This window comes from Neophocaena asiaeorientalis, unplaced genomic scaffold (assembly GCF_003031525.2).
Source record: "Neophocaena asiaeorientalis asiaeorientalis breed wild unplaced genomic scaffold, Neophocaena_asiaeorientalis_V1.1 scaffold204, whole genome shotgun sequence".
Taxonomy (NCBI): domain Eukaryota; kingdom Metazoa; phylum Chordata; class Mammalia; order Artiodactyla; family Phocoenidae; genus Neophocaena; species Neophocaena asiaeorientalis.
The window spans coordinates 6,021,086-6,049,077 of record NW_020173922.1 but is presented as its reverse complement, the minus strand read 5'-3'; the positions used below and the strand labels follow the sequence as shown (position 1 = coordinate 6,049,077).

The 27,992-nt window shown below is 41.5% G+C and overlaps 1 protein-coding gene across 3 annotated transcripts; it reads right to left on the bottom strand.

Annotated features, from left to right (window-relative positions):
- Window positions 1-249: 249 nt before the first annotated feature.
- LOC112404438 (protocadherin beta-15-like) lies at window positions 250-27,859 on the bottom strand. Of its 3 annotated transcripts, XM_024752432.1 has the most exons (4): window positions 25,445-27,859; window positions 10,920-10,980; window positions 9,238-9,356; window positions 250-1,412 (listed from the first exon to the last, which is right to left on the bottom strand). In XM_024752432.1, the coding sequence occupies exons 1-4, from the start codon at window positions 27,701-27,703 to the stop codon at window positions 1,212-1,214; spliced, it is 2,640 nt and encodes an 879-aa protein (XP_024608200.1). In that variant the 5' UTR covers window positions 27,704-27,859; the 3' UTR covers window positions 250-1,211. The 3 variants fall into 3 exon arrangements, with proteins under 3 accessions (XP_024608200.1, XP_024608201.1, XP_024608202.1); XM_024752434.1 differs by lacking the exon at window positions 9,238-9,356 and having other exon boundaries at window positions 1,267-1,412; XM_024752433.1 differs by lacking the exons at window positions 9,238-9,356; window positions 10,920-10,980.
- Between the last annotated feature and the right edge of the window lie 133 nt (window positions 27,860-27,992).

The window sequence follows — 27,992 nt, the reverse complement described above, 5'->3', positions numbered from 1 at the left end:
ATTAGGATGCAGTGTTACTTATTTACTATCTTGGCTAGGGAAAGGGAAATTTCAGGTTTTCCACTATAATGTTTCTTACCCTACCAGTCAGGCAACAAATGAAAGGGTTTGACATTGAAGGTTTCTAAGACCATCGCCAGGTTTGGTGATTTGCTAGAAAGACTCATGAGACTCAGCATATAGTCATACTCATGACTATGAGAATGTAAAACGATACAGTAAAAGGATACAAAGAAAAATCAGCAAAGGGAAAGGTGCATTGGACAAAATCTGGAGGAAAGTAGATAGAAACTTCTAAGATTCCTCTTCCTTGGATTCACACAGAATGTGCTTCATTCTTCTAGCATCAGATTGAAACAACATGTATGAAGTGTTGTCTACCAGCGAAGCTTACCTGAAATCCAGGGGTTTTATTGGGTGCTGGACACATGGGCATCCCCTGCCTAGCATAAACTACATTGTTTGTGTATACAGTTTAGGCACAGTAAATGACCTTTATCAGTTATGAAATGTTGGGGACAGTCTCCAAATCCAAGTCCCAGATGCCAACAAAGGGCCAACCTTGCAAGCAGGGCTTTCTAAGGATAGGAGTCTCAGGCCTGCTATGGTAACTCTTTCCTGCACAGCCCATCCCCTTGGGCCTTGGCCAAGGTGTCTTTACAACAAGATTATCATCAGTAGGACCCCATGTAGCAGGGTGAGACCAACATACAATATTGGCCTCAGTTATGCCCTCCATGGGTCCTAGATTTGGCCAGTTAAACAAATCCCACTAACCGTAAAGGCCTAACTTAGAAAGCCAGGTATCTTCCTGTTTAAGTTTTTGTTGTAACCTTTTCACCTGACCCAAGGCATCAAGTCAGGCACAGCACAACTCTGGCTAGGAAGTTGAAGCTGACACAAATGCCTTGTAGGGCTGAGGCAGTGTCATGATAGCAGGGTACACATGGAAGAAACACAGTCCCAGAGGGCACATGTAGTACCTCTGGAAACAGAGAGTTTACATTGTTAGGGCACCCCAAGCAGGACATACATTAGTTAGGCAGTACTGGTTAACAGAGACTTCAAGATGGCCTCTAACCATGGGGCCTCCTGCTCCAGGATTCTCAGTTCAGTCCAAATAATTCAGTTCAGTTTTTGGTTTCAAAGGGGCTTCCCGAGGCAGTTGGTTCCAAACAGTTTTGCTTGTGCATGATATCACCTTTTCCACCTCACAGGCATGGACAGCATCTGGAAGTGTTCTGCATGGAAAGTGCAGGAGCTGGAGCCATTCTCTGCTGCCTCATAGTCAGCACTGTCAGGCGTGACTCTGGGCTCAGCAGTCCATTTGAATCCAGAATGCTCATAGCAGCTTGGAAAAGCAGCATGGGGAGTTTTCCTTCAAGAAGAGAGGGAAGCTTCCAGGAAGAGTTCTGAAAAACAAACATTGTTAATGTCCTCCCCACTCTCTGTGCCTCCCCGGGCTGTGTTTTCTTCATTGTTAAAAAATCGATGTGTCCCATTCAGCAATTATGACTTTTTATTTTTTTAGTCATCCTCTCCTCTTACCCAGATCTTTTGTCTGAAAGGGTCATATGCAAGACAAAAGCATTTTCACAGAAACAATTTTTTATATAATTTTTACCATAAAGTCATATCATGTTAAGGAATTTATCATGATGATATCCTGAATTTTCAAAGGTTTTCAAAATGGATTTACACAGATCAATCTCTTTCTGTGGATAGTTGCATTTAACAGTCAAATTGCCTTAATGTGTGTACTAGGTAAAAGGTGAGGGAAATAGAGTCACACTATCAGTTCATTGATGCAAATTGCAACCAATCTAGAAATCTGAACACAAGTCAGTAGCAGTGGAACATACCCCATTGGGGGTCCAGAGTCTGATCTGTCAGGAGTGGGTGGAGGGGGTCATAGTTGCTGTGATGTGCCTTCCCCCAACTTGCAGCTTTCCACAGTACTCCCAAATTAGAAATGCAACCATTCTCTGTATACCTCTATCAGAAATATAGAGCCAGGGCTTCCCTGGTGGCACAGTGGTTGAGAGTCCACCTGCCGACGCAGGGGACACGGGTTCGTGCCCCGGTCTGGGAAGATCCCACATGCTGCAGAGCGGCTGGGCCCATGAGCCTGCGCATCCGGAGCCTGTGCTCCGCAGCGGGAGAGGCCACAACAGTGAGAGGCCCGCATACCGCAAAAAAAAAAAAGAGAAAAAAAAAAGACATATAGAGCCAGTCAGCACCTCAATTACAGATGGCCCCATCCGTAAATAAGACTTTCCTGTGGGCATCTGTAAGTGGTCCAGATGGTCCAGCCAGCATCCATGTTTTCTCTGTTTAAGGCCCCACAAAGGCATTTCCTAAATCTGTAACAGGCACAGCATCTGTGTTCCCTTTATTGAGCCTGTGGCTGCTTTCAGTTTAGCACAGCTCATGCTATAACTGAAATGGTGCTTAGAAGATAGTATCAGATTTTCCCTTAGAGTCAGATCTAGGCGATTAGGATCTGTGAGTTCAGAATGCCAAGAAAGCCGGTGGTAAGGGACAGTGGAAATGCTCCCCAAATCCAAGTTCCCAGGTAACAGCCAAGGGCCAACCTTGCAAGCAGGGCCTTGTAAGGATAGAGTATTAAGCCTGCTACATTAATTCTTTTCTGCACAGGCTTCTTCCAGCTGATGAGTATATCTATCCCAATTAGACACTCAGGGACCTAGGAAATAATCACATGGTAGGTCTGTGGATGCTTTGGACCCACTCTGAGATGGATTTGGGCCTAAATTCCATTCATCTCTTCATCTCTATAAGCCTGCATTATAACTGAAGGACCATTATGGTGTTTTAGGTCACCTCTTATCAGAGTCTGCTCAGGAACTATATTTCACCTTCCTTGAGAAGTCTGGATAATCCACTTTCCCAAGTGCAGTTATGCAGGCAAACAGCTGCAGATCTCTTTAGGAAAGGATAGAAGGAACACTTAGAGTCTTTAGCTGCAGTGGCATTGCCCTTCCTTAAAGAGGGTCATCTTCCCCTTCTAACAGGCTCTGGTATGTGATCTGACATATCTAAAAACAGGGTGAGGGACTGCAATTGTCCATTGCAGTATACCAGCTCTCAAATATCTTTATTAAACAAGTCAAGCAACATTTTATTTGGCTGTCTATCTTTCTCACTCCCAGGAACACCATGGTTTATTAGGCATAGCCACAATCCCTATGTGTAAAAACACCTTGGTTGCCATGATGGTCTTGCTGCTGCCGCAGTAGTTAAATCTACTTTGCCACTAGTTATGTGAAGCCATTTGGTCTCTGTTATTCTGAAATCTCATTATCCTCATTCATGCCAGAGAGCTCAGTTCTTTGCCAGCATCAATACCACAAACCCTTGTCTATAGGGGATAGTTACCCACTGAGCTTTACAAAAACGTCGGTATTTTCCTCACTAGAAGCCTCACTTCTGGGCCATCTTAGGGAACATAATTGTTGGGTTCTCAGGGTTTATACAGTAAACCCATTCTAACATTCCCACCTCTCTGAGCCTTCTGATATTCTCCTCCATACTATGTCCAAGGGTAGTTCATATCTCCACTACATTTATTAGCCATTAATTGTGTCTAATCTTCAAAAAGCCTTTGACCTTTCTGGCCAAAGTATTAGGATCTGGTCTAGGTATCCTTGCCAGAATCCCAAGTCATGGGCAAGTTCTCCACGTCGTTTAATTCTACCAAATCTAGGCTTATATTCTGTACCCTGGTCCAATACCCTCAAAATCCACTCTCACATTTTCCCTGTATCCTGCTGGTATGTATCGGTCAGGCCTTGCAATTCTTTCTGTGAAAGTTATCTCCCCCAGAATGGAGAGTATACTTTTCCATAGGTTATAGCCTAAAAGGAATGTGGATTAGAGGGACAGATGTGGAGAAGAACAAGTGTCACTTTGTAAAGCACCTGCCTCATAAGTTTGTTGTATGATTTCCAGGAAAGGGGATAGTGCTTTCCTCTGGCAAGTAGTAAAAGTCTGCTTATGTTGGCCTGGAGGAGTCAGAGAGTCAAGGGCTTTAAGATTTTCATGTTCATTTAGCAGCAAATACTGGTATAGCTGGGGAAAGGGCTATCTGATATCTTATGGATAGAACTATGCCTGGCACATAGTAAGCATTATGTAATGTTTTTAAAGTAAAAAGCCACATAATTGACCTTCTTTTCAATTTCAGTATTAATATTCACAACTGCAATGTTGAACATTTAGTGAGCATTCATATGAGGCACATATATCTACATACTCTGTACTCCATTCTGGAGAGTTCCATAAACATATCTCTCACCCAGTGTGATATTGTGATTTATAATAGGAAATATATATTTGATCTTCATCCTCAGTTTCTGATACGGCTCCTAAAACCCTTGGAATTTCCTAAGTGAAGTGAAGAGAGCAATAAAGGTGTCTCTTGTTATGTTATGTTAATGAGCTGACTTTTGGAACAGCACCTAAGGATGGGATGCTGGTTGCCAGGAGAACCAAACATGTAATTAGAAGGTTAGAACTTTCAGTCCTTCCCCTGACATCTGGGGAGGGGAGAGGGACTGGAGATTAAGTTTAATCACCAATGACCAATGATTTAATCAACCATGCCTGTGTAATGAAGCCTCTAGAAAAACCCAAAAGGACAGGGTTCAGAGAGCTTCTCAGTTGGTGAACACATGGATATTTGGGGAGAGTGGCACATTAGGAGGGCATGGGAGCTCTGTGCCCCTTTCCCCATACCCTGCGCTACGCATCTCTCCCATCTGGCTCTTCCTGAGTTATACCCTTTTATAATAAACTGGTAATTTAGTAAGTAAAATGTTTCTCTGAGTTCTGCGCCACTCTAGCAAATTAATTAAACCCAAGCTTTGTGGGAACCTCTGATTCACAGTTAGTCGGTCAGAAGTACAGGTACAGCAGTACAGCAACCTGGGGTTGCCACTGGTGTTTGGAGTCTGAGAAAGGAATCTTGGGACCCTCCAATCCGTAGCCAGTTGGTCAGAAGCACAGGTATCGCAATTGGCATCTGCAGTTGGGGTTGCAGGGGGAGTCTTGTGGGACTGAGTTCTCAACATGTGGAATCAGGTGCCATCTCAGGGGAGATAGTGTCAGAACTGAGTTGAATTGTAGGATACCCAGCTGGTGTCAGAGCATTGCTTGTTGGAGGTGTGGAAGAAAACACCCTCTCCTCACATTGAAATTGGGTGCTCAGAACACAAAAGAGTTGACGTCAGTGACATGGGATTTGCTAGATTAGCCCTGGCTCACGGAAACACGTGGTTTGGGAAGAGAAAGGATGAAAGGGCAGGGGATGAAGAACCTCTGATTCCTGGGCCACATGGTCACCCATGGTATGGAGCAGCAGCTTGCTGTAGTCAGTTACTAAAGGTAAAAGTTACCAGTGGAATCCAAATCCTGGGGAATGGAATCACTGGGTGTATAAGGAAGTGCAAAATAATAAGAAGGATGCTAAACATACAATCCCTTGGTTATTGTTATCTGTAATAGCTAAACTAAAAGTAAAAGAGAATGCTGGGTTAGACCTTGATGCTGGTCCAAACTCAGATTTCAGTGAGTCTGAGCTTGGGCCACTAGCCTCGAAGCTGCCCCCAAGGTAAAAAATGTGCAGGGACAACAGAAAGTCCTCTAAGATCTCTGGTCACAAAGAAGGTAATCGACATGGGGCGGGTGGGAGGGGGAGAGGACAAAACCAAGAAACTCCTGAAGCCAGGGTTACAGTGTGAAGGAATTGTTTCATTTTGTCGATCAGTATCATCAGCTTCCTGAAGAACGTTTACTGAAATGAATCATAACTAATGTGGGGGCTGTGTCTTTGGTTTTGAGTGCTGCAGAGTGGAAGAGCATGTTTGGGTTGATACAGGGCCCACAGCTCACTATGGAACAATCACAGATGACTATATGTGATTCAGATACACAAGAGGTTATTCCTGAGGGTACAGCCAGCCTGATGGACCAGATAAAAGCCACTGCAAGGTCTGTTTACCCTGCAGTGTTTGTCTTCCTCTATGAATGCCAAGTGGAAAACTTCAGATGAAATAGCTGATATGCTTCATATGCAAACCATGTGGTACTGGCTTTATGATGAGCAGGATATTCACCCGATGAATATACCTGTTACCCAGGTCATGGTAAATTCTGAGGTTAAAGGGGCCCCTTCACATGGGCATCCCATATAATCCTATTGTTGCCAAATCAAAAAAGCATTCAGGGCTTCCCTGGTGGTGCAGTGGTTAAGAATCTGCCTGCTAATGCAGGGGACACGGGTTCGAGCCCTGGTCCGGGAAGATCCCACATGCTACAGAGAAACTAAGCCTGTGCATCACAACTACTGAGCCTGGGCTCTAGAGCCTGTGAGCCACAACTACTGAAGCCCACATGCCTAGAGCCCGTGCTCCGCAACAAAAGAAGCCACCGCAATGAGAAGCCCATGCACCCCAACAAAGAGTAGCCCCGACACGCCACAACTAGAGAGTCCGTACGCAGTAACAAAGACCCAACGCAGCCAAAAATAAATTTTAAAAAAGGTTCAGGAAACATCAAATTTGCTATCTTAGCTTCCCCTCACTGGGTCTTACAGATGCTAATAAAAACATTAAGTTAATTAACTAGAGAATGGGGAGAGGCCAAGGGGGAAGTCACAGGACTCTTCCCAAGGAGGTAGAAATTTTAAAACAGTTATTAAGGAATAAGATGAGGGACTTCCCTGGTGATCCACTGGTTAAGACCCCGCGCTCCGAATGCAGGGTGCCTGGGTTCGATCCCTGGTCAGGGAACTAGATTCCGTATGCCACAACGAAGATCCCACCTGCTGCAACTAAGACCTGGCGCGGCCAAATAAATAAATAAATAATAAATAGGTAAATAAATAAATATTTTTAAAAAAGGAATAAGATGAATGAAGTGAATATCGATAGGAGCAAAACAAAGAGAAAACAGAAAGGGGAGTCACAGGACTCATTCCAGAAGAGTAGAAATCCTTAGATGGTTATTTAAAAAATGGAGTGAATAAAATGGACATTGATTGGGTTAAAACAAAGTTTTAATACAGCACTACCTAAGTTTGGGTGGGCCAAAGGAACCCATCCCCCGCTTTGATGTCTCAAATAGAGAGTCCACTCTATTTACCCCTGTTTGGAGAAATTTTAAAAATCAGAAGGCAGACATTACAATGAGAAACCTGACTGGAAATTGCATGGGAGAGTGGGCAGGCCGATTTATAAGGTAAAGATTGACAAAAGGGCCAGAGTCACTTGGCTCAACCCCTCACTGGGTAGCCAAAGACTTTTGCACTGGAGTGGGTAAAATGGTCAGGGGCTGGAGAATATAAGTTTCCAGGACTCAACTGTGGTATCAAAGCCCATTGGTGAAACCCAATTAGATTAAGATTAGATTAGATTAAGATTACCTAAAAAAGGTAATGGTTGATAGGATTATGAAAGTTAGAATTATGTAAAGAAGTGTGGGGCTTTCTTGGTGGCACAGTGGTTAAGAATCCGCCTGCCAACGCAGGGGACACGGGTTCAAGCCCTGGTCAGGGAAGATCCCACATGCCGCAGAGCAACTAAACCCGTGCACCGCAACTACTGAGCCTGCGCTCTGGAGCCTGCGATCCACAACTACTGAAGCCCGCATGCCTAGAGCCCATGCTCCTCAACGAGAAGCCACCGCAATGAGAAACCCGTGCACCGCAACGAAGAGTAGCCCCCGCTCGCTGCAACTGGAGAAAGCCCGCGTGCAGCAATGAAGGCCCAATGCAGCCAAAAATAAAATAAAAAATTAATTAATTAAAAAAAAAAGAAGTGTGTCAACTTTTCCTGGATGTTTTATGGGAATGCATATTACGAAGGGCAAGGGAACACTTCGCCTACCTAGTATTGTAAAATCAAAACCTGTGGATGCTATACACTACCCAATGTAAAATAGTTGTCTGGTGGGAAGCAGCAGCATAGCACAGGGAGATCGGCTTGGTGCTTTGCGATGACCTAGAGGGGTGGGATAGGGAGGATGGGAGGGAGGCTCAAGAGGGAGGGGATACGGGGACATGTGTATGCATATGGCTGATTCACTTTGTTGTGCAACAGAAACTAACACGATATTGTGAAGCAATTATACTCCAATAAAGTTCTATTAAAAAAAGAACAAACCTGTGGATGAAGTCCTAATAGAGGCTACAGTTAGGAACATATGAGTCGTTGGAATTACAGTAAAAGTTTGTAGGAGAATCGGTATGTTTGAACTTACTAGAGAATGGACTTGAGAATATGGGGAAAGGGAAGGGTAAGCTGTGACAAAGTGAGAGAGTGGCATGGACGTATATACACTACCAAATGTAAAATAGATAGTTAGTGGGAAGCAGCCGCATAGCACAGGGAGATCAGCTCGGTGGTTTGTGACCACCTGGAGGGGTGGGATAGGGAGGGTGGGAGGGAGGGAGACGCAAGAGGGAAGAGATATGGGAACATATGTATATGTATAGCTGATTCACTTTGTTATAAAGCAGAAACTAACACACCATTGTAAAGCAATTATACTCCAATAAAGATGTTAAAAAAAAAAAAAGAACAGGCTTTATGTGAAGTGCTTGTGTCTTTTTCACCAGATTGTATTTGGGAGATGGACACTGAATCTGACTGCGGAACATTTCCCCTACCTAGTATTGTCAAACAGGAGGTATGTAAATCCACCTTTCAAGCAATATTAATTGGACATGCTAAATGGGAACCAGTAAGATTGCCTGAGCCATACAGTGTAGAATGGAAGCTGGAGTGCTGGTGGGGACAAATTCTCTGTGCAATAGCCCTATGTGGGGCATATACTAGGGCTTATGGCTAGAGCCTGTGAGTGCTTCCCAGTGATGACTACTGGGACTTTGGACAAGAGAATTTCCACTTGAGGGGCGTTTACTCCCTTGGAGTAAAAAAAGACAGAAGCACTTCCCATAAAGCCCTATAAAGAGCCCTTGCCTGGCTGATAGAGCTGCTTGGTTTGTAGATTCCAAGGTGAATGGACAACATCCTGTTTGGAAGGCCATCACTCTGATGGAAGGAGGTAAAAACAAATCAGCTTGGTGGGCTGAATTGCATGCTGTTTACTCAGCAGTGATGGAAGGATTGAACAGTGGAAAAAAGCCACTATGTTTGGCTTTTTACTGACTCATGCACAGTGGCCAAAATGATTGGAATCGACAAGAAGATATACCTGTGTGTTTGCTTGAGGTGGCCAACTGGGTCCATGAGGTTGAGGGTTTGCAGCAAGGCAGAGATGGGCTGAATCTAAACATATTCCTCTTGTACCCTCTGAGGCACAAAATGTTTTATCTGCGAACAAAATACACAGAGACTGCAGATAGCTGTGTGACCAACTTCCTGGCGGGAAAGCCCTTGAGCACAGCTGGCTGTTACTGGTAGCCCTATGGGGCTACAAATGGGTCATGACAGGAATAGACACTGATTCTGGTCTGGACTTCGCTTACCTGGTGGTAAATGCAAATGCTCAGAATATTGTGAGAGAATTGGAAGAGAAGATATTGCACCAATTTGTATAGCTGACTATCATTTCTTCAAACCAATGACCTCACTTTACAGCCCATAATGTCCAACAATGGGCAGAGAGATATCCTCCTCAGAGTAATATTCTGATAGAGAATTGGAACAGGCAATTAAAACATTGATTGTCTAAAACAGGAGGAGATAAAAGCACGAAGGGCTGGTTTACACATATTCATGAGAATGTGCTCACACTCAACAAGAAGGGGGCTAAAAGAGTGTCCTCACTGAATAGATTTCTCTTGTTTTCCTGGTGGATCTGGGGCAGAAGGGTTGGGGAAGGTGCTGGTATACTTTCTTCTTCATATAACCTCATCATTTTTTTTCTCCTACTTGTTGCATTGGTCATAGGACCAGGGCTGCAATTACAAGGACAGGAAACATGAATGGATTCCTAAGCAAGGAACTATAACTATGTTTTTAACCTTATGTCAGAATTCCCAAGGGCCTAATGGGGCAGGATGTACCTTCACACCATCTGGCAAAATTGGGATTAACAGTGAATGCCACTATATTGCCTGGTGGTAAAGATAGCCCACTAGTTCTGCATCTATGTACCTTACTCTATGGGAACAGAGTGGACAGAGGAAGAAGCACTTGCTAGAGTAGTACTGCGGTCTGCAATCTACACCAGCATGCTGGCTGAACCTAATGTCCCTTCCAAAGGTAGAAAAGTTTGGGATAAAATGGAAAGAAGAAAAAATAGTAGCTATTGGTAAAGGAATGAAAAATGGGTTATGTAATGAGGGAAATTCAATATTACATTAACACCTCGGAAGAGGCTCAGAGAAAGAGATGATACCCAGACTTTCTTGTTACCAACCCTCTAATCTTATTCCCTTTTATCCCATGGCATATAGGCCAAACCATTAGCCACCACTCATGAATAAGTGCTGTTATGGACTGAATTGTGTCCTTGCTGAAAAAGATATATCGGCATCCTAAACTCCAGTACCTCAGAATGTAACTTCATTTGGAGATAGGGTCTTAACAGAGGTAATCAAGTTAAAACAAGGTCATTAGGATGGGTCCTAATCCAGGATGGTTGATGTCCTTATAAAAAGGGGAAATTTAAACACAGAGACAGACACGCATAGAGGGAAGACCATGTGAAGAGAGGAAGATAGGGAGAAGATGGCATCCACATCCAAGGAAACAGAAATGGAGCAGATTCTCCCTCTCAGCCTTCACAAAGAACCCACCCTACTAATACCTTGATTTCAGACCTCTAGCCTCAAAAACTGTGAGACAATGAATTTCTATTATTTAAGCCACCCAGTTTGTGGTACTCTGTTATGGCAGCCCTAGAAAACTAATACAAATGCAAATACATACCTCGGGCCATCTTTCTTTCCAAGAAAAGTGAACAGTCAGATGTACCACTCAAGGTTCTTTCCTATCAAGGGGAGAGAGGCAAGATAGGTGAAGGGGATTAAATAGTACAAACTACTAAATATAAGATAAATAAGATACAAAGATATCATGTACAGTAGAGGGAATTTAGCCAATACTTTATAATAACTTTATATGGAGTATAATCTACAAAAATATTGAATCACTATGTTGTACTTCTGAAAGTAAAATGATATTGTAAGTCAACTATACTTCAATTAAAAAACAAAAAGCAAAAAACAAACCCATAAAGGTCTTTCCTAGCATGAGGAGTTCCTTTCTCTTCTGCCCTTCTGAGCCAGTCCTGTGGGATGTAATACATTACTAGTCTCCATATGGTTTGTGTCAGATTTCTGTGAGGAAATATTTTAAAATTAGGCTCAAAATTTCCCTATTTAGTGATCTGATCACAGGGAATGAGCTGATCATTCCCTTCTCTACTATCTATTCTAGGTTTCTTTTCACCTTCACTAGCATGTCTGCTGGTTTTGGTGGCTTATCTAGTGGTATAATACAGACATTCATCCCCAATAGATATGAGCCCTTGTCATCAAGCCCTTTCAATATGGGATTGTTGCATATATCCAACTACCAATAAGGCCATAGATATAGGCTGAAAGAGAGGTGGTAATGCAGGAGCAGTAGGTGTATTGCCAGTATAAACTGTCCACTTATGAAACATATTTATGCTCTCCAGACCTGCTCACGTATGATCTTGTATTACTACTTCCACTTGAAGATGGAGTGCTGCTACACATGCTACAATTTTATGGTTTGATGAATCAGGTAAATTATAGACACCTCAGGTCACATGTTCACTTTATGTCCCACAGTCAGGAGTTCAGTCTCTACCGTGGTCCAATAGCAAGCTAGGAGCTGTGTTACTGAGTTGGGATCTCTAAGAAGCAGACTCTGAGATTGAGTTAAAGTAGGGTATTTGCTAGGGAGATCTTTGAGATTAACATCCATGGGGAGAGCTGACAGAGGCAGGATTCAGCAAAGAGAGAAGTGGGGAACTCTGAAGCTAAAATGTCCCTTTAGAGTTGTGCTGAGCTAGCTGAAATGGCTAGGTCTTTATATTTCCACATTGATCAGTCATTGGATGTGGGCTGCCCTGAAAAGGGTGTGACAGCTGAAGGGTGCCTACTGATAACACTCCTGGCATTCCCAGAATTAAGACTTCCATGGAAAGGGAATTTGAGTGGTGCATGTCCATGTCCTTATAGTCCACCTTCTGTGCCTCTCAGATCCTTTTCTTCACACATATTCAGGGAGCAGCTCCTTCATGGTTCTGCTGGTCTTCTCTTCCTGGGGGAAACTTAGAAGAGAAAGTTTAATGGGATGACCTATAGTCTCTACCACTGAAACTCGTTTCAGGGTTAGAACTGATAATCATTGTCTCCCTTCTCTACTATCCATTCTAGGTTTCTTTTCACCTTCACTAGCATGTCTGCTGGTCTTGGTGGTTTATCTGGTGGTATAATCCAGACGTTCATCCCCAAGAAATATGAGTCCTTGTCATCAAGCCCTTTCAATATGGGATTGCTGCATATATCCAATTACCAAAATAACTGGGCTAGTGTGTAACCAGGAGGCACTCAAGTGGGTCAACTATGTGCCAAACATATTTTTCCTTGAACCCTGTGTGTCATAGCAGCCCTACTTCCTCCTGATGATCAGGGTCAGTTTCCCCTGTCAAGCTGGTGGCTCCTCTCTTGTCTGCTGGACCCTGGTCATATGGAACCGAAAGGATTGAGGATATAGCTTTATAGTATAGCGGGAATCATGCTATATCCCCTGGTGGAAATGTTTCCCTTTAAGGACAAGGACTTCTAGCTCGGCAGAGCCCAGAGTTTCAGAAAAGGGAAGCACAAATTCCCCAAGCAGGTCATTGAGAGCAATGTTAACTGAAGCCATTCCTGCCATATAAAGTAAAGGGCTTAGTGTTTGTCTCTATTGCTGGCATATTGGAAATTTGGATGTGGAAGCACCTAAATCAACCTTGGTAAGTGAGGTACTTGAATAGCTTTTATCTTTGCCACTGTGGCCTCTTTGTTCATCTGCTCATCATGCCAGCAGTGGTCTGGCTGATGAAAGAGTCGGTCTGATGTCAAAAGGATCAATAATTTTGTCTATTCCAATGTTTAGTGACTCTTTCTTGGTGGAATGCCCTCTGGTGGCCATTAACTTATTAACATAAACTTATCACAACTTATTAACATATACTTATCACATATAGGTCTTCACACTTTGTGTTTACTCCCATATATTCATCATGCTTCTAACCCATTACTCCTTGTACCCAATCTTCCAACTTTCCAGGATCCCAAGATTTTATTCTCTAATACCTTTATTCAATGGGAAAAAAAACAAAGGTCTTTGTAAGAATAGTTGGATACATGTCTGGATCAGCAGAATATAGAATAATTTTGTGACCTCTTGCTATTTCCAGAAAGCAAGGACGCTTTCAAAATCATAGGTTGGGTCAAAAGTCCACAGCAGCCAGTTTGAGGAGTCTCCTGCTGGCCAAGTTGTGATAAGTTACTTGCAAAAATGGACCAAAAATGTATACTTGATTAAAACAAGTTAAGTCCATAGATGCCATGAATATGTAATGATACTAAAAAGAAAAAACTTGATTATTTCTTTTATTTAGTTTATTTATTGATCCTTTTGCCAATACTTCACTGTCTTGATTATTGCAACTATACGAGATGTCTTGAACATATATATATATATTTGCTTGTCACTTGCCAATTTCCATAAAACAGCCTACTTGGATTTTGATTGGAGTTCCATTTCTCTAGAGATCATTTTGGTAATTGTGAACATCTTAAAAGTTTTGAGTCTTCAATCCATGAACATGGCATATTTCTTCATGTATTTAAATCTTCTCAATTTCTGTTTGCAATGTTTTATAAGTTTCAGTGTGAAAGTCTTGCACATCTTTAGTTAAATCTATTCCTAATGTATCTTTTTGATGCTACTGTAAATGGTAGCGTTAAACTTTTATTTTCCATTTGTTACTTGCGATTATATAGAAACATAAGTTATTTTTATATATTAGTCTTATATTCTGCAACCTTGCTAAATCTACTCATTAGTCCTAGTAGTTTTCTTGTAGGTTCTTTAGGATTTTCAACATATACAATTAGGTCATCTGTAAATAAAGACAAATATTTTAAATATCTGTGCCTTTTATTTATTTTTCTGGCTTTTTACATTGACTAGATCTTCCATTATAATGTTGAACAGAAGGAGTGAGAACTTTCTGGCTTTGTCTCTAATATTATGGGGAAGCATTCAATATTTTACCAGTAAGTATGATGTTAGCTTTAGGATTTTAGTAGGTTTTTTTTTAAACCACAATGAGGATGTTCCCATCCTCTAGTGTGTTGAAAGTTTTCACAAAATGCATTTTGAATTTTTCAAAGACTTTCTATGCATTTATTGAGATGATCATATATATGTTCTTTATTTTGTTAATATGGTGAATTACATTGATAGTTTTACTTTAACAATACTATGTTTATCATTTAGGAATTTCATTCCGTTTTGACTAACATAAAATTCCCACAAATCAGCAAGGGGCTTATTTCTCTCCTGGGAGAGTCTAGAAATAGGCAACACAAGGATAGTATGGCCACTCAACAATTGCAATAGGGGAGCAAACTTACTCATTTGTTTGTTTTCTTTTGCTGCAACATTTTATGACTCAGGAAAAACAGAGTCATTGGAAGTATGAGGAGAACTATGTGCTCACTATAGAAATTAGACCTTTCAAAAATGTGGAGAAGAGGTAATCAGAGGATTGGAGAAATTCTCTAAACACAATATTCTGAAACAGTGGTATGAACGGACAATTTTGAGTTTTCAAGGAAATTCAAACAGCTGTGCACATCTATCCACCAAAGTAGGACCATGAAGGGTGAGCTCATGGAGATTTTTGTGGAAACTGCTACCTCTGAGGTGACTAAAGTGCTTGTGATTGGCTCAGGGTTGATGTTATTCTGCAAAGACAGTAGTCAGGAAGATAAGCTTGAAATTTGGAACTTCTGAACAGTTCTGTCAATCTGTTGCTTCCATATCATTTTGAGATTAATGGCTTCTTCATTTTTGCATTTCAAATCTCATGTAGCTTCCTCTTTTGTCTAATTCTAACCATACAGCAAGAGGATTCTAGAAAATGTAATTCTAAGCTTCATATAACATAATCCAGCACAACCATCATTGCCCCTAACTTTCACCCTCATGGTTCCAAGTTCTCTCTTTTCAACTTGAATTGTGGTGTCCAACTTAAAGGAGGAGCAAAGTACAAAAGGTTAAATTACTGAGTCTGATGAAACCATCTTTTTTTTGATAATTTTGAACATTCTTTATGTATATCAACTACTTATTAACCAAAATAATTGTTATGTACTACACTAGCCACAAAAATGCTGACAATACATCTCTCAACAGTTAAGGTCAATAACCTGAAAATTTCTAAGTTTTCATGGTAAGGAAGAAGGGCAGAATAGCTACCAGGTAGGCAAATCCCAGTGTCTGCCACAGTAGGCCAGAAAGAAAATCCCAACAAGTACCAAAGTCAATATCCCGAGGACTACATGCATTGCATATAGTGGAAATTAATTAGAAACAATAACAAAGCTAATTTCAAATACACTTACTTGCATATTAAAAAATTCACTTTACTTCAGTCTGAGATTTCACAATGGAAATGAGACAATATACATAGGTGAACCACAATGAAAATAATACATTTTGAAAGTTGTGTGAAATAGCTGAAAGAGTACTGGGAGCAAGTTATTACCATAGAGGTTTATATTAGAAAATGAAAACTATAAAATATGAGCTAGGGGATCACTTCAATGATGAGAGAGACACTGATAAAGCAATTCCGTATTTATAACATTTAAAACATTTCTCCTCTGGTATTGCTTTCCTTATGCCTAACAAAGAAGAGATGCACCTGAAGGTTTTCCCACATTGATTGCATTCACTGGGTTTCTCTCCAATGTGAGTTTTCATATGTTTTTGGAGTATTAAGGAAAACTAAAGGATTTTCCACATTCTTCAAATTCCTATCTCCCAGTATGAGTTCTCACTTGCTGACTAAAGAATGAGAAAGGCCTGAAGGTTTTCCCACATTCTTTACATTTATATGGTCTCTCTTCAGTGTGTGTTCTCATATATGCCCTAAAGTGTTAGGAATTATACTTTCCCACACTTATTCCACTTATATGGTTTCCCTCTAATGTGAATTTTCACACAGCTTTGAAAGAATTAGATACAAGTTAAGATTGTCCTACACTTCAAATACTAATAGGATTTCTTTTCAGTGTGAGTTCTTACAAGTTTCCTAAGTGATGAGGAACAGCCAAAGGCATTCCTGCCTTTCATATATTCACAGTGTTTCTCTCCAATTTGTGTTATCACATGTACAGTAAAATGTGAAGAATAAAAGAAGGACTTGTCACATTGTTTACAATTATAGGGCCTCTCTCCAATAATTGTACTCATGTGGTTACTAAAAGAGGAAGGGAACTGTGCATTCCTTACATGTGTAGAGCTCATATCTGGTGTTTTCTCATTTGTAGAGTAATCTTTGAAGAATAAGTGAAGGTTTTCCCACATTCCTTATATTCATAATGCTTCTCTCCAATTCGAGTTCTTATGGGTACTTTAAGGGATGTAGAAGAAATAAAAACTTTCTCACATTCTTTTACATTCATTGGGTATATTTTCAATATGAGTTCTCATATTTGCAACTAAAGGATCAGGGACAATTGAAGATTTTCCCACATTTTTTACTTTCATAGAATTTTTCTCCAATGAGAGTTTTCACATTTTCTTAGAGATGAAAGAAATGGAATGCTTTTTCACATTATATAAATATGAAGCCTATCTCCACTGTGAATTCTTACATGTATAGCAATGAATGAAGAAGGAACAGAAGCGTTCCTACATTTTATATATTCATAGTATTCTTCTCCAGTGTGAATTTTCACATGAGTCCTAAGATACAAAGAATAGCTGAAGAGTTCTCTACATTTCTTACATTGTTAGGGTTGTGTCCACTGTGTCTTAACAAATGAATGATTAATGAAGGCTGTCACATAGCTAGTGAATTCACAGCATTTCTCTTCAGTATGAGTTCTCTTGTGCACATTTAAGTGCAAATTAAGAAACAGGCTGAAGGCTTTTCCATATTGATTACTCTCATTATAGTTCTCTCCAGTATGAAATACCTTCCACATAGTAGATTTTAAGGTCTTTCTGAAATATTTTCCAATTCGATTTTATTCACAGAGATTCTCCACCATAAGAATTCTTAACTATCTCTCCTCTGTCTGAAACTGATCTGTGCCATGGCAAAAAGGATGATAATTACGTAATAGGAAGCTTTTCACATTGTAGATGAAGTAGTATAATACTAAGTTAAGGTAGACCATGATAAGTAAAGGCTGTATATTCTTATTCTTAGAGGAAATACCTCCCAAAATGTTACAGGTAAAAAGTCAATTTAGGACATAAAATGGAATACCAAGAAATACAGAATTAAGCCAAAAGAAAACAGAAAACAAAAAACAAAGGAGTGAAAACAGAGAGTGTGAATTTAAAAATTCAATAGACACAATTATATAAATAATTATATTAAACATAAATAGAATGTACTCTCCCATTACAAGGCAGAAATGATAATATTGGAGAAGAAAAAGCAAGATCCAACTCTTTGTAGTTTACCAAAGATGAACTTAAAATATAAAGACAGGATGAAAGCAAAAGGATGAAAATAGATATATTATACAAACCCCAAGCATAAGAAATATGGATGACTCTATTAATATCGGATTTAAAGTATTACTAGAAACTAAAAGGGATGTTTCATAGTGCTTAATGTCAATTCAACAAGAAGATAAAATAATCCTACTGATGTGCACATCTAACAACAGAGCTTCACAATACATGAGGTTTAAAAAAATGCTAGAACTGAAAGAAGAAACAGGCAAATACACAGTTATAGTTGAAGAATTAATATTTTTCTCTCAGTAATTGATAGAACATGTAGGAAAATGTGGTAAGGACAAAGAATATTTAAACAACATTATCAAAGCAATTTGGCTTAATTGATATTTACAGAACACTACACACCACAACTGTAGAATACACATTTCCTTCAAGTACACATGCAAAACTTATCAAGATAACCCATATGTTAGACAACAACAACAAAACAGCAAAACTCAATAAATTTCAAAGGATTGAAATTGTACAGAGTAAGTTCTCAGACCAAAACAGAATTATTTTGGATATCAAAAATAATATCCCTGGATATTTGGAAATTAAGCAATACTTTAGTTAAGCAACAGATCAAAGAAGAAATCAACAGGGAAACTGTAGATAAATTCACACTTAATGGTAATAAAATCACAATGTATCAAAATTCATGAAATGCAGCTCAATTAATGCATGGAAAGAAATTTATAACTTTAAATTATATATTTATATATTTTAATCTGTATTAGAAAAGAGTCAATGATCTAAGCTTTCAGAGAAACTAGAAAAAGAATAGAAAACTAAACCTGAAGTAGGTATAAGAAAAGAAATAAAAACGTATGAGTGGAAATCAATGAACCAGAAAACAGAAAGTAATAGGGAAATAACAAAGACAAGGTTGGTTTAAAAAAAGAAAGATTAATAAAATTGATATACTCACTGCAATACTGATAAAGGCAAAAGGAGAGAAAACACGTTTACCAATAACTAGAAGGAAAGACGGGTACCACTACAGATCCTAAATATATTGAAAAGATAATAAAGGAATATTATAAATAACTTCATGCCAGTGTATTAACATCTTGGGTAAAATGGACAAATTGTTTACAAAACACAAGTTACCAACTGACACAAGAGGAAATAGAAAACTGGAATTGCAGCATATCTATTTAAGAAGTTCAATTTGCAATTCAAAATTTCCCCACAAAGAGAACAGTAGCCACACATGGCTTCTGGTAAATTCTATCAAATACATAAAGAAGAAATAATAGGGCTTCCCTGGTGGCACAGTGGTTGAGAGTCTGCCTGCCGATGCTGGGGACACGGGTTCGTGCCCCGGTCTGGGAAGATCCCACATACCGCGGAGCGGCTGAGCCTGCGCGTCCGGAGCCTGTGCTCCGCAACAGTGAGAGGCTGGAAAAAAAAAAAAAAAAAAAAGAAGAAATAATAAATATCTTACACAACCTCTTTCATAAAAGAGAGGTGGAATAAACAATCGACAACTCATTTTATATAATCCTGAGACTAAACCTGACAAGGGGATAACATGAAAAAATATAGAGAGACAAATATCCCTCATGAACGTAGATGCAAAAACTCTCAACAATGAAGTGGCAAATGTTATCCCCCAATAGATAACATTTTTCACACTACTGCATGCCACCTGGAAGAAAAACATATAAACAGTTTGCCTAATGAATCACAGCCATACAGGTACTCTACTGTTCCCAGTCTACAGGACTCCAGTTTGTCAGATCTCCTTGGATATTTGTATTCTTCTACTGTTGCTGCTGCTAGCTCATATTCAGAATGGAGATGGACTTGATTCAGATCTCACCACTCAGATTTCAGCTGTGACTACCAAAACTACTGCTATGATGGCCATTTGAACTGGCAAGATGGAAACTACCAAAAGGACCAGGACCAGGGTAAGGCAAGAGTCTCAGAAGCAAAATTAATGGGTCACCCAAAAACTTAGTAGTAAAGATGGATACTACTTAATGCAATATTCTAAAAAGTCAAACTTAATGAAATAATTCATGATGAACAAAATATTAATATTTTAAATAAAGACAGGATCCAACCCTACACTTGCAGAATTTGGCCTCACCCTAATTCCAGCCCTGACACATCCTGACATCAACTTTATTGTTTTCTGAGACCACTGGGGAAAAAAGGACCAAGTCTGGTCTACACTTCCCTCCCCTGGGCTGCTCCTTCAAGGCCAAGAGGGCTACTAAGCTTCTAGATCCAATAATTCTGGCATTGTTAAATTTACAAAGAGAAACATCCTTCACTTTGCAAATATAATCTATTTTAGGATATGTTAGTAATGGCAATTTTGTTTATTTTCATTTTATTTATTTTTTTGTTTATTTATTTTTTTTTGCGGTATGCGGGCCTCTCACTGTTGTGGCCTCTCCCGTTGCGAAGTACAGGCTCCAGACGCACAGGCTCAGCGGCCATGGCTCACAGGCCCAGCCGCTCCGCGGCATGTGGGATCTTCCCAGACCAGGGCACGAACCTGTGTCCCCTGCATCGGCAGGCGGACTCTCAACCACTGTGCCACCAGGGAAGCCCGGCAATTTTATTTTTTAATTTTTTAAATCACATTTCCTTTTTCCATGCAAATTTTAATTTTTTTAAATTTTATTATTATTATTATTTTTGGCTGCGCTGGGTCTTTGTTGCTGCGTGCGGGCTTTCTATAGTTGTGGCGAGTGGGGGCTACTCTTCGTTACAGTGTGGGCTTCTGATTGCGGTGGCTTCTCTCTTGTTGTGGAGCATGGGCTCCAGGCATGCAGGCTTCAGTAGTTGCAGCATACGGGCCCTAGAGCACAAGCTCAGTAGTTGCGGCACGTGAGCCCTGGAGCGCAGGCTCAGTAGTTGTGGCACATGGGCTTAGTTGCTCTCTGGCATGTGGGATCTTCCCGGATGAGGGATCGAACCCATGTCCCCTGCATTGGCAGGCGGATTCTTAACAACTGCGCCACCAGGGAAGTCCCAGTAATGGCAATTTTATGACATACATTTATGCACTAAAGGGAAAAATATCTTTACAGTGTGGAAAAGCTATGGAAAAGCATTCTTACTCTGGTATATATCTCTGCATATATACCAGAGATGCACCTCTACCATCTGCTAAATCTACTCCCCTAGACACACACATACACACACACTCAAATGTACACATGTACAAACATACACAAATACACAAACACCCTGGGTGAAGCTAAGGAGTTCTAAAACTTCTTGAGGTAATTCCATCATGTAACATGATAGATTTTTATTGATTTTTCATGATTATGCTGATAAACTGGAAGGAATCCTCTTTTCAAGGTATTCCAGATCAGTCCAAGAAAGACATAAGTAGGAAGCCTTTGGAGATGCCTTTAAATTCTACACTTTACCAATATTTGTAAAGTAAGACAGGAAAGGAGTAATGGCTCCTGACACACTGAGGCCTCAAAACGCACATCTCTGTGTACTGAAAATATTGTTAGGAATTTCTGATCCATCCATCAGGCATATTCTACCAAAACATGTAGACTGCTGATCTTATGAAGATTTTCAGGACTCATATTTAGTCAATTTATTTTACTAAGTAAAATTTTTAGCTGTGCCACTTCCCTGCCAGAGAGGGAAACAATGTTCTAAACTTCCAGTCGTCTTGTAAGGACACCACTGATGCAGGTTAATAGTATAGCTGGCATTTATCAGGTCACTTTCTCATTCTATTTTCCAAAACTCAACTTTTTGGGTTGCTACCAACTAGGAAGATTCCTTTGAAAGTTCAATTATCTGTGTATGTTTATATTAGTCAAATTGAGAAATGACTGAATAAAGATATAAAGTCAACCATAGTAACTGAGAGTACTGTCCCTTGATAACACCCAAGGGAAGGTAAAACTATTTTTCTGACAAGCATCTCATACATCTTAAACAGACAACATAGGACCTAGTCAGACAACTGTGTAAATCAACCTTACTCACGAGGAGATGTGTCAGCTTGGAATGCATTTGTCTGTAATCAACAGAAAACCTGACTACAGTTGTTTAATCACATAGGGGTTTATTTATAAAGTGCAACATAAAGCCTGGGAGAAGGTAGCATAGAGGTGTTGCAGCAGCTTGACAATGTTGTAAGAAATTCAAGGGCTTTCCATCTTACCATACTTAGTATATAAACTTCGTTCTATGGTATTCATCTCATGGTTGCAAGTTGGCTGCTTCAACTCAAGGCTTACTCATCAGTACCCATGCCAGTTAAGAAAAAGGAAAATGGGCAAAGTCCTAAGGAACATGCCACCTCAGATTACCCCTTTCAAAAATATTTCCGTTAAACCCGATTCCTAGTTATACTTTTACATCAGTAGCAATAACAGAGTTATATTACACTCCTACCTGCAAGAGATTATGGGAATATGAATATTTTGGACTAGAGTAGGGGAAGGAAAAGAAAAATGGGCTTGGAAATGGCTTTGTTGGTAGCCATTTGTATTCATGTCTTATAGCTGCTGTAACAAATTACCATAAACTTAGTGGCTTAACAACACAAAATTATCTTACCATTCTGGAGGTCAGAAGTTAAACTGGGCTAAAGTTAAGGTAGAACTATATTCCTTTCTGGAAGCTTTAAGGGAGAATACATTTTCTTGCCTTTTCTAGTTTCTAGGGGCTGTCTGCATTCCCTCATTTGTGGCTTCCTTCTATCTTCAAATTCAGTAATGGCTGGTTCAGTCTTTTTCACAGAACATCACTCTGATACTGACTTTTCTGTTTCCCACTTCCACTTCTTATTAAAGGCTCTTGTGACTACACTGGACCCATCTGGATAACCCAGGGTAATCTCCTTATAAGGTTAACTGATTATCAACCTTAATTCCATCTGCAACTTTAATTCCCCTTTGCCATATAACATAAGATATTCACAGGTTCCAGAGATTAGGACATAGATACTTTGTGGGGCCATTATTCTCCCTACCACAGTCCACCCTCTTGTCCCCAAAGATTCACATCCATCGCACATAAAAAAATATATTTAAGGTCCTCAAAGATCACATCTCATTACAGTATCATCTCAATGTGTATGCCTAGTATAAATAGTGTACACCTGTGACAACACTGGCTTTCTCTCCAGAACACACTTTCCTAATTTTAGCATCTTTTACAATCTGAATAGGCTGAGAATTTCTCAAATCATCATATTCTGGTTCCTTTTTGCTTAACAGTCCTTCCCGCAATCTATTTCATTCTTCTCACATTTTACTATAAGCAGCAAGAAGAAACCACGCTGTACTTTCAACCCATGCCTCCTCAGCCCAAATCTCCTCAGCTAAGTATCCAAGTTCATTGCTTACAAGTCCCTTTCCTCCCATATTTCCACTGCAGGACACAATTCAGCTAAGTTTTCAGCCACTATGTAGCAAGGATTCTATTTCCTCCAGTTTCCAATAACATTTTCCTCATTTCTTTCTGAGCCCTCATCAGCAGTGACTTTAAACTTTTTTTTAAAATTATTTATTTATTTATTTTTGGCTGTGTTGGGTCTTTGTTGCCGTGCGTGGGCTTTCTCCAGTTACGGCGAGCAGGGACTACTCTTCTTTGTGGTGCACAGAGCGCATGGGCTTCTTGCTGCGGTGGCTTCTCTTGTTGCAGAGCATGGGCTCTAGGCGCACAGGCTTCAGTAGTTGTGACTCGAGGGCTCTAGAGCACAGGCTCAGTAGTTGTGGAACACGGGCTTAGTTGCCCCGCGGTATGTGGGATCTTTCTGGACCAGGGCTCGAACCCCTGTCCCCTGCATTGGCAGGCGGAGTCTTAACCACTGTGCCACCAGGGAACATCCATATTACTACCAAGTCTCCTAAGGTTTTGATTTAGGTAATCTATAAGGCAATATATGTTTTCTCCACCATACTCCTTACTTCCCTCTGAGTCTTCACTAGCAGAGTTATTAACATCTGTATTTCAACTAACAGTCTGTCCAAAGCAATCTAGGCTTTTTCCATCACGCACTTCAAAATTCTTCCAGCCTATGCCTGCCGCTCAATTCCAAAGCAATTTCCATATTTTTAGTTATTTGTTACAGCAGCACTCCACTTCCAGTTACCAACATCTGTATCAGTCAGGGTTCAACCAGAGAAACAGAACCAGCAGGAGATATATATTAAGAGATTTAGTGCAAGGAAGTGACTTACTTGGTTGGGTGAGCTGGCTAGGCAAGTCCAAAATCTGTAGAGCAGGCAATTAGAAAGAGCAGGCTGGAAGTCTGGGGCGTGAGAAGCTGCTGCCCACAGTCAGAATTTCTTCATCTCAGCTCTGCTCTAAGGCCTTTCAAGTGACTGAATCAGGCCCATCCAGATCATCTAGGATATTCTCCCTATTTTAAGACTAACTGATTAGCAACCTTAATTCCTCTGAAACTTAATTTCCTTTTGCAATACAACACAGAATATTCACAGGTTCCAGGGATTAGGATGTGGATGTCTTTAGGGGGCCATTACTCTGCCAACCACACCATGCTATAGCATCCACTTTTGAGGCTCCTGGAGATAGAGGAGTCCTGACAACAGAGATGATTATTTCTTCAAATCATTCAACTCCCTCACCAACATATCCTTTACTAAGTTTTCTTTGGTTAAGTAATATTAATTCTACAAGGCATTTTCTTTCAAATTCCCTATTAACCAGAACAATGTCGTCATCCAAAGGCAAGCAGATATTGGAATCCTGTGTCATCAAAAGCTCCTCTAGGCCCAGAATTTGGAGCTCACTTGAGAGTTCGTCTACAATAGCAAGAGACAATTGCAGGCAATGCATTACTTGGTCACGTCTAAAGAACTCCTTAAACATAGTCAACCTGGTATCAGTAAACTCTTTAACAGGATCACAACTTCAATTAGATATAAGGAAGAACTTACAAGTATTTTCAACATTAATTTAGATGAGAAAGAATAGATAATAAATATATACTTGCATGAGATAACATGCAATATTTCAGAGTGAAAGTCCAATGATTACAAGTGTGATTTTTGAAATAAATAGCATGAAATTATACATGTTGCTGCCTATTGGTAAAACAAAAATCCAAACAGAGCTTGGAAGAAATTGGACATAAGTAAATATAAATTGATTACACTCCAAACAGAAGACAGGTTATAGACAAGTCTAACTGTGTAAATAATAAAAACTTAAAAAACTTCCAGTAATTAAAAAATGAAGTATGATAAAAAGGGATCAGACATTTTTATGTAGTGTCATATAGTGAGAAATGTACTTTTAAACTTAGAATTACTTTTATTCTGAGAGGCTAACTTTCATATTATCATTTAGAAATAAATACTAAAAGTTTAATCAGAAATATGAAATTTCCTGATATAAAATTTTTACTAACAATAATTGTAAAAATAATTATAGGACAAACAGGCCAACAAAACAATGAGTAGTATTACTAAGAAAAACTAGAAAAGAAGAAAGACAAGTAGCATTAAAGATTACTACTAGGTTAAAAAAGGGAAAGGTGTAGGAGACAAAACTAATGTTTGCATTGGGGAAGTTTTAGATACCTAACTATTCTGGAAGGTTGAACTTCTTTCTGACTTCCTCCCAAGGTCCGATTCTAGAATATTGGGGAAGACAGGCTTCAAGAATTTGAACTCATTACTCCCAGAGCCTCCCGTCAGACACACCTCGTACTGGTAGCTCTGGGACAGGGTCCCCGTGCCGCTGACGTCCACCAGGTGGCCCGGAAAGGGGCCCTCGGGCACCGAGCAGCGACTCACCGAGGCCACGCCGCCCCTCCTGCACAGCCGCACCGCGACGAACACCAGCACCGATAAGACGAAGAGCGACGACACCGACGCCAAGGCCACCACCAGGTAGACGGTGAGAGGGGCGGCCGGGGCCGCGTCCGCCGCTTCCGCTTCCGGGGCCGGCAGGTAGGGCTGCGAGAAGCCGTCCACCAGCAGCACGTGCAGCGTGACGCTGGCCGAGAGCGGCGGCTCGCCGTTGTCCTTGACCAGCACCACCAGCCTGTGCTTGGCCGCGTCGCGCTCGCTCAGCAGCCGGGCCGTGCGCACCTCGCCGTTGTGCGCCCACACGCCGAACAGGCCGGGCTCCGTGGCCTTGAGCAGCTGGTACGACAGCCAGGCGTTCTGGCCCGAGTCTCCGTCCACCGCCACCACCTTGGTCACCAGGTAACCCGCCTCGGCCGCCCTGGGCACCAGCTCGGTGCAGGGCGCCGAGGCGTTCTGCAGCGGGTACAGCACGAAAGGCGCGTTGTCGTTGTCGTCCACCACGAGCACGCGCACCAGCGCCTGGCTGCTGAGCGCGGGCGAGCCGCGGTCGGCGGCGCCCACGCGGAACTCGAACGCCCTTAGGGCCTCGTAGTCCAGGGACCTCAGGGCGAACAGGTGGCCGTTGTCCGGGTTGATGGACACCAGGGAGGCCAGGGGCACGTGCGCGTCGAGGGGCGGCAGCAGCGAGTAGGTGACCTGGGCGTTGGTGCCCGCGTCTCTGTCTGTGGCGCGGACGCTGCCGATGTGCAGGGCGGGGCTGTTGTTCTCGCGGACGGACAGGGTGTAGGAGGTTTGGGTGAAGGCGGGGGCGTTGTCGTTGACGTCGGACACCAGCACGGTTATGTTGTGCTCGGTTTTCAGTCTCGGTGTCCCCATATCTGTGACGGTGATAGTGATATTATATTGGGCTTTACTCTCTCTGTCCAGCGCCCCATTTGTTACTAGGGTGTAGAAATTCTCCGCAGATGGTTTCAGGAGGAAGGGGAGATCATTCTGGATGGAGCAAGTCATCCTTCCGTTGTCCCCTGAGTCTCGGTCTCGAATCCTAAACAGGGCCACTTCTGTCTCGGGGGAATTTTCAGGAATGGGGCTGGTAAGTGATGAAATAGTTAGTTCTGGGGAGTTATCATTAACATCCATCACCTCAATGGAGACAGAGCATTTTCCAGAAAGTCCCCCACCATCAGACGCATCTATATACAGCTCATATGAGGATATTGTCTCAAAATCTAGTTTTTTAATTAGTCGAACTTCTCCTGAAATGCTGCTTAGCTCAAAAGTTGTGCTTATCTCTTGAGAACTATAAAAAAGGGAATATGATATCTCTCCGTTTGTTCCAGTGTCCAAATCCCTAGCGGAGACCTTGACAACTAGGGTGCCTACAGGACTGTTCTCTGGGACCTGCACCTGGTAGTGCGTCTGTGCAAACTCAGGGGCGTTGTCATTAACGTCCAAGACCAAGATTCGGACCTGGGCGGTGCCAGACCTGGGCGGAGAGCCGCCATCCAGCGCTGTGAGGGTTAATCTGAGCTCGGCCTGCTCTTCGCGATCCAGCTCTTTGTCCAGCACCAGCTCTGGGTATTTCCTGCCGTCCCCCCAGTTGCGGGTGGAAACATGGAAGTAAGAGTTGTGACTGATATTGTAGTTTTGGATGTTGTTTTTGCCCACGTCCCAATCCTGGGCTGTTTTCAGAGGAAACACGGTCCCAGGAGGGCTAGTCTCTAGGATTTTCAGCGTCATTTCTCTTTCAGGAAACTCAGGAGAATGATCGTTTATGTCTCTCACCAGTAGCTCACCTCGAAATACTCGCAGTGGTTTTTTCAGTAACACTTGGAAATGCATTACACATGGATCTGTGGGTCCGCACATCTCCTCCCGGTCCAGTTTCTCACTTAATATCAACTCCCCAGTCTGTAGATCAAGCTGCAACCAGGGTTCGTTGTCCTCGGAGACCACCCGGGCTTCTCGCGCAGCTAGCTCCTCCACTCCCAGCCCCAGGTCCTTAGCAAGATTGGCCACAAAGGAGCCGCTCTCAGTTTCCTCCATCACGAAATAGCGACGGGATTCCCAGCCTGCAAGAGCCACTCCCAGCAAGAGAAAGAGAATCAGGACTTGCCTTTGTTTAGGAAAGCGCTCCCCTCCGGCCTCCATCTTTACTCCCACAAACGCCTTTCCAGGAACAGGGGCCAGCTCTATCTTAGGTAGCAATGGGACTGAGACAGTGGTGAATCTCCCAGTGGGTAACCTGTCCAGAAATGTCGGCGAGCAGCATTCCCTGGAGTTTTTGGTGCTGAGCTTTGCTTACAGGTTTTTCTCTTCCGCTGGAGATCTGAGGTAGAGTTCGTAGCATTTCCTGGGCTTTTTTTTTTTTTTTTTTTTTTCTTTTTTCCTGCAGGTGTGGGTTTTTTTTTTTTTTTTTTTTTTGACGTCTTAGCCTGCA

Excerpts from the sequence above, each read along its gene's own strand:
- LOC112404438 (XM_024752432.1), bottom strand. The coding sequence starts at position 27,703 with ATGGAGGCCGGAGGGGAGCGCTTTCCTAAACAAAGGCAAGTCCTGATT. Across the intron at positions 10,981-25,444 it reads CCCAGAGCTACCAGTACGAG|GAAAGAACCTTGAGTGGTAC; the intron begins GTGTGTCTGACG and ends TCCCCTTGATAG. Across the intron at positions 1,413-9,237 it reads CACCTCAAGCAAACACACAG|AACTCTTCCTGGAAGCTTCC; the intron begins GTATATCTTCTT and ends TTTGTTTTTCAG.